Below are 10,037 nucleotides of genomic sequence, written 5' to 3'. Positions count from 1 at the left end.
CTAAGCTCCGCCACTGCCCGTAGCAATTGCAGACCTTGTAGATTGTGAGGTGTTTGTATGAAGAAGTCTCGATAGTTGCCCTGATGGCCTGCCTGCCGTGGAAGTATGAGGCGTTCGCGACGAAGTTGCCAGCCGCAATGGAGGCCACGTTCGTGCCGTGGCCGCTCTCAACCATGGGTTCGGAGCTGTCCAAGAATGAATCCGCATCAATAATTTTGTTGTTGCGGCGGATGCTGCCAGTTCCCTCGCACATGCCCTTCCATTTGGCCGGCAACGACGGCATCCCGTAGTCGTCGAATGTGGGGTGGTTGGAGTTGACTCCGGAGTCCAATATATCAATGATCAACCCATTGTCGTAGATGTAAATGTCCCAGATATAGCTAGCATCCGTAGTCAGGTCAAGGAACTCCGTTGTATGAGTCGTGTCGGGGTACATCATCCTGTTGTGAACCACCGGCCAAAAGCTGGGCTTCCTAGACACAACATCAAGCTCCTGCTGTGTGAGCCAAGCGGCGAAGCCGTGGAAGATGGTGTCGTAGGAGCTGACGAGGTGCGGCTTGCCGTGGTCAGTGACAACGCTGAGGAGGAACGACATGTGCCAGTCACGGTGCCCATCATTATCTGTTGTGACATGGGCGCTATCCGCGCGAGGCTTTAGCAACACGGTGTGCACCTTAAGGCTACGGGTGGAGCGGAGGAGCAGCTGTGAAGAAAGGGGTGGTAGTGGATGGTGGGGTGAAGGTCGAGAGGAGGTGGATGGTGGTGATGAATGAAAGCGTGTAGGTTAGATATATGTAAGACTTCAATGGCTGGGACTTGCCGCTTGGGGGGGGGGGGGGCATGGCCCCCTTTGGCCCTCACTAAGCTCTGCCACTGCCCTTAGCGATTACATACCTTATAGATTGTGAGGTGTGCATATGGAGAAGCCCTGGCAGTCGCCCCGACAAACTGCTTGCCGTGGAAGTACGAGGCGTTCGCGACGAAGTTGCCAGTGGGTGTCGAGAACACGTGTGTGCCATGACTGCTCTCATCCATCAGCATGGAGTTGTCCAAGAAGGATCCGGCGTCAATAGTTCTGTTGTTGTGGCGGATGCAGCCAGTTCCCTGGCACGCGCCTTTCCACTTGCCGACAGTGACGACATCGCGTAGTCGTCAAAGAAGGGGTGATTGGAGTTGGCTTCAGAGTCCAAGGCGCTGATGATTACCCCTTGTCGTAGTTGTACTTGTCCCAGATATAGCCGACATCCGTAGTCAGGTCGAGGAACTCCAACGTATGAGTTATGTCGGGGTACATCATCCCGTTGAGAATCACCGACCGAAGCCGGGCTTCCTGGACATGGCCTCAAGCTCCTCCTGTTGAGCAAAACAGTAAAACCGTGGAAGAGGGTGTTGTAGGAAGTGACGAGGTGCAGCTTGTCGTGGTCAGTGACGGTGCTGAGGAGGAATGACATGTGCCAGTCGCGGTGCGCGTCGTTGTCCATTGTGAGGCAGGCTCCATCCGTGCAAGGCATAAGAAACAGTTAAAATTTTAACGACCGACAAATAAGAACCGCAAACAATTACTAGAAACAGAAAAGAGCTTCCAAAAGAATTGACAACACACCACTTCATTATTCATGACACGTATCACAATTATAACCATCTACTCCCTTCGTATCAAAATATAAGACATTTTTGTGGCTCAATTTTGGTACAGAGGTAGTATATGATAGAGATGCACACCACTTCATTGGTCATGAAAAATGCCAGAAGTAAAAGCATGTTTGCATCTATAATATGTGAAGCCCTGGTAGTAACTTTTAATTGTATCAAAACATTTAAATTACCTGTAGGACAAAATATGTACAAACTGAAATTATTCATACCAATCATCGAAAAAATGGCGCTAATAGCACGCTATAACATTCTGGGTAGCGTCTCGCTAAATGAAATTAGTGTACAATTGTTCGCTATAGCGTGATATAGCATCGCTGTAGTGCAATATAACTTCACTATAGAGGATTCAAAGGGTTGCACTATTTTTTTTGAGCAAACTGCATCCTTTATTAAAAGTTCACACACATAGGGATACAGATGATTTCGGGCCTACTAGTAAGCCACACGTGGCGCCCGGGAGGCAGGGAGGCTGCTGCCTTCGCCAAAGCATGAGCCTCTCCATTATTCTTCCTACTCTCATGGATGAATTTGATATCATTGAAAAGCCTTTTCTGGTGGTGAATGTCTTGCAAGATGGAGAAAAAGGGTTGCACTATTGTGTCACAAAGCTGGCCAAACGGGCCGGGCCAACCAGGCCAGCCCGCTAGCACGTCGGCACGGCCCACCATGGGCCAGGCACGACACATGACACACCTTGGGCCATGTCTGGGCCTGGAGGCTTGGCACGCGGGCCGGCACGGCACGACCCGTTTTTTTTGAAATATATAAATATATATGCCCTATATAAATACCTATAATAATCTAATATGTTCAAATTTTTGTAGTGCTTGGATCTAAGTAGTTGTACTGTTGTAGTTTAGTCATTGTATTTTTTTATCTTTTTGTAATTCTAGAGCATGTTTTGTATTTTTTACTTCTTTGAGATGGAAAGTTATGATGTAAACGCTAATAAAACTCTAGATTTATCCCAAATAATACTTCACATATATTTTTTAAAATTTTCAACATTTATTTTGGCCTTTTCCCCTCTTTTTATAACGTATTTCTCGAAGAAGAAAAACGTGCTAGCATGCCTAAGCGTGCCGCGGGCCGGCCCATTTACCTCCCGTGCCGTGCTTGGGCTGCTGCCTACAGCTCGTGGGCCGGCACAGCACGGCCCAGCTATAATCGGCACGTTTATGGTGGGCCCAGCCATGGCGGGCCAGGCCAGCCATTTGGCCAGCTCTGTTGTGTCATAGCACGTTATTTTTTTTCCTCGATACCAATACCATCATATGAGATGAAAAGAAAGTATGCTAATTTTTTTCCTTGATACCAATACCGTCATATGAGATGAAAAGAAAGCATGCTATTTTTTCCCTTGATACCACTACCATCATGAGATGAAAAGAAAGCATGCTGGTTTCTTATTGTTCCTTATACACAGTAACCAGGGACAAATATACTATTCTTCAAACCAACTCAACAAAAATCAGAAAGAAAAAACACATAATCAGATCTCACTGATCAAACTATCTAATCTAAAATTTATTCAATAAAGCCAATGTGCATTTAACCACATAAATCTAGTTTAAATGACAGAAATAGCACTAAAAAGTAAAAACTAATGTATGACTTTTTTTTTGAGAATCAGCCAAGAGCTTCATTAATCCAGTACAGGATTACAGTCCTTCTCATTACAGCGTCGGATACATTCTGTCGCCTGGCTATCCCAGGCACACTCCGGATTAGTACAAGAAGCCAGCTTAGCTAATTTGTGGGCAGCTTCATTTGCTTCCCTTTTAACATGACGAACATCGAGGTAGTTATATCTTTCCGTTAGCTCCTGGATTTGTTTAATTAACTTGGTAAGTATTCTAGACCGTTGGTGCTTCATCCTCCAAAGCGAAGTGAGCTCCATCGAATTTGTTTCCAATATGGCTTGTTTTATGCTCCAGGTTTACATCAGTTGTGTGTCTGCAAGCAAGTGCCTCGGCTGTCAGTGAATCAGGAACAAATTCATGCCATATGCTACTTGTTGCAACTATATGCCCCTGTTCGTCTCTTATAATAACTCCAGATGCTCTACTCATATCATCTGCATTACAAGATACATCAACATTAACTTTATAACATCCTTGATGCGGTCGTTGCCAATGAACTTGTGATTTTTTTTACTTTGTTACATGATCTGACTGCTCTAGCAGTTTAAATAAGATCTGCAGCAGTCTCATATGCCCATCTACATGCTTGAGTTAATTTGGTTGATGATTCACCATGTAAGCGAGCATTACGAGCATTCGACACCGACCACATACCACATAAGATGTAGCTGCCTTTTCATCGTCACAAATGGATGTAACCAAGATATCTATAGCCCAGGTTAAAGGATGTAATTTGAGAATCTTTAACAGAGCATGATAGATAGTATCATTAGTCGATCCACATTCAACACAAATTCTTTGCAACTCTATGTCTTATGTAGAATAGCTCGCACAGGAATTAAACCTTTAATAACTCTCCACCAGAAATTGCGTACCTTTGGAGGGACTGAGAGCTTCCAGAGCTTGCTCCATATGTTGCTATCTTCGGCATTGGAACAAACTGCAGTGTTCCTTTGATAATGAGCATCAGCCTTTGAATTTATGGCAAGGAGTTTGTATGCTGATTTAACTGAATACAGACCATGTTTTTCAGCATTTTGAACCCAGGTATCATGGTCTAACTTTCCCAGTGGAATCTTAAATACTCCCTCCATGAAGAAATATAAGAGCATTTAGATCACTTTAGTACCTCTTTTGCTCTATAGGCAGCAAACTGTTATTCACGTTGTTGAAGTCCCACTCGTTCCTTTCTGCATTCAGAAAATCTGATATATTTAAGCCAGTTGTTCCTTCTTTCCTATACACTGGTTTCCCTCCTGTAATTGTTGGAATCATTCATTTTCCATATATTGGTAGACTTTCCATCTCCAATTCTCTTCATCAGGCCTAAGTGAAGTGTTGCTCTTCCTTTTAAGATAGCTTGCCAAACATGTGAGCTATTCTTCTTCTTCTTTGCTTTCATAAAATCCGTGTTATGGAAGTATTTCCCAGCCAACACTCTAGCACACAATGAGTTTGGGTTTGTTATAAAAGCCTCCATCCTTGCTTACCCAACATGGCTAGATTGAATAGGTGCATCTCCCTAAATCCCATAGCTCCAGCTTTCTTTGGTTGTGCTAACTCCCATTTTCTCCAATGCATTCTCTGCTTATCCCCATCACCTCCCCACCAAAAATTTGCCATTGACGGGGTCCTCTTGTTGCAAGTAGTTTTTGAGAGGCTAAAACAACTCATATGTGGGTATTTCTCGCATGTCCGCTTTAGTAAGAACTTCACGACCTGCAGAATTTAACATTTTCTCTGACCATCCACCTGCTAAGTTACTCAATCTTGTAATTAGCTTTCCAAAGGCCCATGTTGTTCTTCTTCCTAGGGCTGTAGGTAGTCCCAAGTATTTCTCCTCTAGAGCTTATGTTTCTATTTTCATAATTCTCTTCATCTCTTCTTTCGTCTCTTCACGAAGAAGATTGCTGATTTTTCTTTGTTAACCAGTTGACCCAATCCCTTGTTGTAGTCTTCCAATACTTCCTGAAGTCTTTCTGCTCTTTGAAGCCTGAGTGAAGACAATAGTCATCAGCAAATAATAAGGGAGATATCCATGGAGTATGGATACCCATTTTAATTCCTTCACTAAGATATTGTGGCCCTTTGAATTTTAGTAAGTTTGTTGGACCTTCTGCACAAATCAGGAATAGGCAAGGAGAAATGGGATCCTCTTGCATTAATCCTCTTGTTGGTCTAAAGGGTTTCAATAAATGACCATTCACCTTAACCAAGAAGCTTACTGTTTCAACATATTTACTTATCAAGTTAATCCAGTAATCATGAAAGCCCAATTTTTATATAATCCTCTTAAGGTAAGTCCATTCAACAGTTTCATATGCTTTAGTCATATCTAATTTAATGGCACTTGCTCCAGTTTTTCCTTTCTTATTTCTAATGTAATGAATGCATTCATAAGTAATAACATTATCAGTAATTAAACGCGAAGGCACAAAAGCACTTTGTTCCTCTGAAACAATTTCATCCAAGATTAATGCCTATCTGCCAAGACTTTTGAACAAATTTTATATAAAACATTACATAAAGCTATTGGTCGGTTTTGAGAAAATTCTGGGGATGATTCACCTTTGGAACAGGCACCAGAATTGTTTTGTTTAGGCCTTCCGGCTTTTCACCATTTTGCAAGAACTTCAAAACTGCATTGCAAACATCAATCTTTATCAGTTCCCAATGGTTTTGAAAAACTCCTGCCGTAAAACCATCTGGCCTGGAGATTTATTTGGTTTCATCCTAAATAGTGCCTTCTCAACTTCTTCTGAAGTAAACGGTTTACACAAGTGCTTATTCATATCCTTTGTTACTTTTGGTTGCACGTATTTTATCACTTTATCTGGTTGCAGGTTCTCCTGAGCAGAAAACAATTTGCAGAAAAAGTTAATAGCTATGTCTTCAATTTCTCCCTGTTGATAACATATCCTTCCATCCTCTCGTTGTGGAGAAATTATTCTGTTTTGTCTTGCTCTTTCTCTGCATTTTGAGTGAAAAAAAGGCTGTGTTACGATCTTCTTCCACTAGCCATTGTACTCTTGATCTCTGGCGTATCATAATTTCTACTCTAGCCATTAACTCCGAAATTTGGTTAAAAAAACTGTTCTCTTGTTTTGTTAGTCCTCTTCTCCAGTTCCTGTCCCTCACTTCCTCCAATTGCTTTCTCAAATCTTTTAACCGACCACGAACAGAGCCAAAGGACTCATAGCTCCACTTCTTTAAGTTTTCCTGCATGGTAGATAATGATCTCATAATATTTCTGAGTGCATCTCCATCACAGGACCAAGAGTTCTATTTGAACAAAAGAAAATGGAAGCTAAAAATTTATCTTGATCTGTACATGTAGACTTGTTTGAAAAGCAGCTTAGCTAATCAAGTCAGATCCATTTTTTGCTTCCATTTTTTTGTTCTCAAACACGTCAGATAGAAACAAACATACAGCTAGAAAGTTCCACAGATTCCTTGCAGAAAAATGCTCAGTCAATGCCTAAGAAACCTACACTGCATGACAGGCTCCTCAACAAAGGTCAAATATAGCTGAAAGCCGATTGTGGTACTTGAAAATCAGAGGGAACGCCTCTCATTGGTGGGCCGGTGCTTGACAAACTTATACTGCAGGATAGGCCCGCCAACAAAGTAGCCCAATATTGTTGAAACCAACTGAAGCAGAACACTGAACGTGAAAAGTACAGAGAATAACCCACTGATATTCTCAATGCATTGGCTGACTGACCTGATCTCACATTCTCTTCGCTCCAATACATATCTTCATGTGTTCATCAATCTCAAAGGAATGATATATTCATATATACGATGGTTTGGAACAGTATAGTGGATAGTTACCCTCTTGCATCATTGAACACCATCAAAACCCAGAACTGCATCAGTAGACACAGCAATGTACTACATATAGGATGGACACCAGGCCTAATGTGCCAGTACTGTACAAAGACTTGTAGCGCAGCTGAAAGCAAGAATTTGATCTAAGTTGTGTAACTTTACCAAATCAATTTTTTAATCAACAGTTTTGCTTCCAAATTATGCAAGTAGTTTTGTGATTGGACACAGTTTTACATATGCAAGCACTGGCTAGTACAGAAACGTGGTAAGACTAAATCATGCCATCTACATTGGTTTACTTCTGAAGATTAAGGGCAGTTGTAAATGATACGACCAGTTCATTTGTTAATCATGCTTTAGAGGCATATAGGTTAATTTTACAATATTGAAACGTTTCCCAGCAAAAGTATTGTCAACTCATTATTTAGGAATCAATCTTTGGAGAATAGAGGGGAAGAAATCAAAAGGGATAAAAATGAACATACACAAATATACTCCCTTGGTCCCTCCATTCCAAAATATAAGATGTTCTACTTATTTCAGTCCATATGTAGACATGTTTTAGTTTATTTGTTCACCCATTTCAGTCCGTATTAGTCCATATCAAAATATCCAAAACGTCCTATCATTCGGAACAGACGAGATATTTTCTAAGCATAATCTTAATATTAAACATTGAGCTGCAATATTAGTACTGAGTGACATATGATGGAGCAAAAAAGGCGACCAACTAATCAGCTAAAAAAGGAACACGCTAGATAAAATTCAGCATGAAAGCATATCACAGCAACGCAGGATAATTCCTTTGTTTTTTGGTTCTCAGGGTGCAAGTTTCAGCAGCAAATTGGCGCACCCACAGATCCAATTTCCATTATCTTAAATAGAAGTGGGAAACACAAATGTATCCTGGACATGTTATCTTAGGAAATTGTAGGCAATGCTTTCTTCTCTACCGAACGAGTCATCAATTCGTCAGGGTTCAGGAATCAATGCAACCAACATCTAATTAGGCAATGAACACGGAACCAAAATTTACCAGCTTACTACGCAGAGTGAGAATTTTGTTGCACCTTACGCAGTTACCAATTCTCATAGCCGGTTGTTTGTTCATGTAAATCTGAAATCAGCTGGCACTTCCCCTCTGCATGCGGCATTATAATCTTCAGCAAGGTTCGGTGCAGCTTCCTTGTGAGGGCATATGAACTTCTCCAAAAATTCCTTCTCAGCCACCGTGACAATTGTCAAGTAGGTCCAATGGCGATCTAGCAATCCATTTGCCTTAAGAAACTTTATAACATAGCACCGTGGCTTGACTCGGCCCTCCAGGCTAAAGCAGAGCATTACCGGCCGATGAGCAAGGTACGCCGGTTCCATCCCCATCTCAGATATAAGAAACTCCGACTTGCTCTGCAGTGTCGGATTGGATTTGGTCAGCATCAGTGGGGCCTTAGAAAGAGCAATGCCCACCTCAGCATCCGACCACCTGAACGTGTTCCTTAAGTACTCCACTTTGGCGGCGAGCTTCTCCTCACTGAGGGATTCAACAGCCTTCAACGCATGCCTGAACATCCCCGATCCACGGGGCACACCGAGACGTTCCGCGCACGCCACCATCACCTGGACGCGCTCCGGCTTGGCGCTGAGCAGCCATGGCACAGCGAGGCAGAGCTTCGCAATATCGGAAGTGCCTAGCCCGCACTCACGCAGTAACTCAATATTGGGCTTGACCACCCTCTCTAGACCGGACCTGAGAAAGTACTTGAATTTCTTGATCCCCCGGAGAAGGCTCTCGGAGGAGCCAAAGAGGGGGAGGTAGTACTCCAGCCCGGAAACGACAGATCTAGAGCGGAAGCTGCGTGGTGCGAGCGAGGCGACGCGCGTGATCTCAGAGCGCGATAGGCCGAGGCCGGTGAGCCCAGCGAGGACGGGCGACAGGGTTCTCTCGACGCCGGCGCAGAGGAACTGCGGGTCACGGGCCACGAGTGCAGCGATGTCGGCGCTGGATAGGCCGAGGCCGGCGAGGAAGGCGAGGACGGCGTCGGGGTTGGCGGGCGACTTGAGGTGGGAGAGCTTGGTGGAGGCCTTGAGGGCCTGCGCTCGGGTGAGGCCGCAGGTGTCGACGAGGTAGTCCTCGACGGCGAATCGGGGGCCTGGGGAGACGGCGGGCGCGGCGGCGGAGAGGAGGCGGTGGAGACAGGGGACGGGATGGGTGGCGGGCGAAGAGAGGAGATGGGTGAGGATGCAGCTCCGGAGGCGGAGCATGGCGTCGGTGCAGGGGACGTCGCCGGCGGCGAGGTGGGAAGTGGGGACGTTCGCCGCCGCCGGCTGTCGGTGGCGAGGAAATTGATTATTTATTATTAAGTTCGTTGGAATTTGATTATAACTACAAAGTTCATTTTTTCTTGACATAACGTTAACCAGGGACTGGAGCGTGAGAGATGATTAGTGCTAGGGGAAAATGAAAAAGATCCCACTTGTACACAGGTCGTATACAGATCGATTGCTACACAGTACACATGGAACAGATAATGATCAATCACTCCATGAGAGAGAAAAATTATGGAGCAGGAAAGGAAAAAAATGTGTTACAATCCTTTCTTAGGTGCTAGATGTCGCGATCCTATTTTTCTGTAGGATTTGCTACGATCCTTTCTTAGGTGCAACGATTTTCATTATGTGTTTTTTTACTATTGACAATGGAGAGATTAGAAACAGCGTCGAAGAATTATGAGCGGCTAGTCGGATGTTCGCTGAACGTTAGGAACTGCTGGGACCTGATTTGCCGGCGGCTGGCGGCCGGGGCACCAGATGATGAATTCGTTGCCTAGGGTCGAGGAGGCGGCGGCGCTGCCTGATGAGTTGCGACGGCTAGGTAGATGGAGGCGTGGACCGATGTAGACAGTTATG

General features: G+C 44.1%; 1 protein-coding gene across 1 annotated transcript; it reads right to left on the bottom strand.

Moving 5' to 3' along the window:
• Window positions 1-3,229: 3,229 nt before the first annotated feature.
• LOC123135825 (uncharacterized) lies at window positions 3,230-9,482 on the bottom strand. Its single transcript, XM_044555055.1, has 4 exons — window positions 8,201-9,482; window positions 5,868-6,518; window positions 4,175-5,292; window positions 3,230-3,612 (listed from the first exon to the last, which is right to left on the bottom strand). The coding sequence occupies exon 1, from the start codon at window positions 9,390-9,392 to the stop codon at window positions 8,238-8,240; it is 1,155 nt and encodes a 384-aa protein (XP_044410990.1). The 5' UTR covers window positions 9,393-9,482; the 3' UTR covers window positions 3,230-3,612; window positions 4,175-5,292; window positions 5,868-6,518; window positions 8,201-8,237.
• Between the last annotated feature and the right edge of the window lie 555 nt (window positions 9,483-10,037).

The sequence above is a fragment of the Triticum aestivum genome, chromosome 6B (genome assembly GCF_018294505.1).
Source record: "Triticum aestivum cultivar Chinese Spring chromosome 6B, IWGSC CS RefSeq v2.1, whole genome shotgun sequence".
NCBI classification, from domain to species: domain Eukaryota; kingdom Viridiplantae; phylum Streptophyta; class Magnoliopsida; order Poales; family Poaceae; genus Triticum; species Triticum aestivum.
Note: the sequence above shows the minus strand (reverse complement) of the source record. Positions and strands in the feature narration are given on the sequence as shown.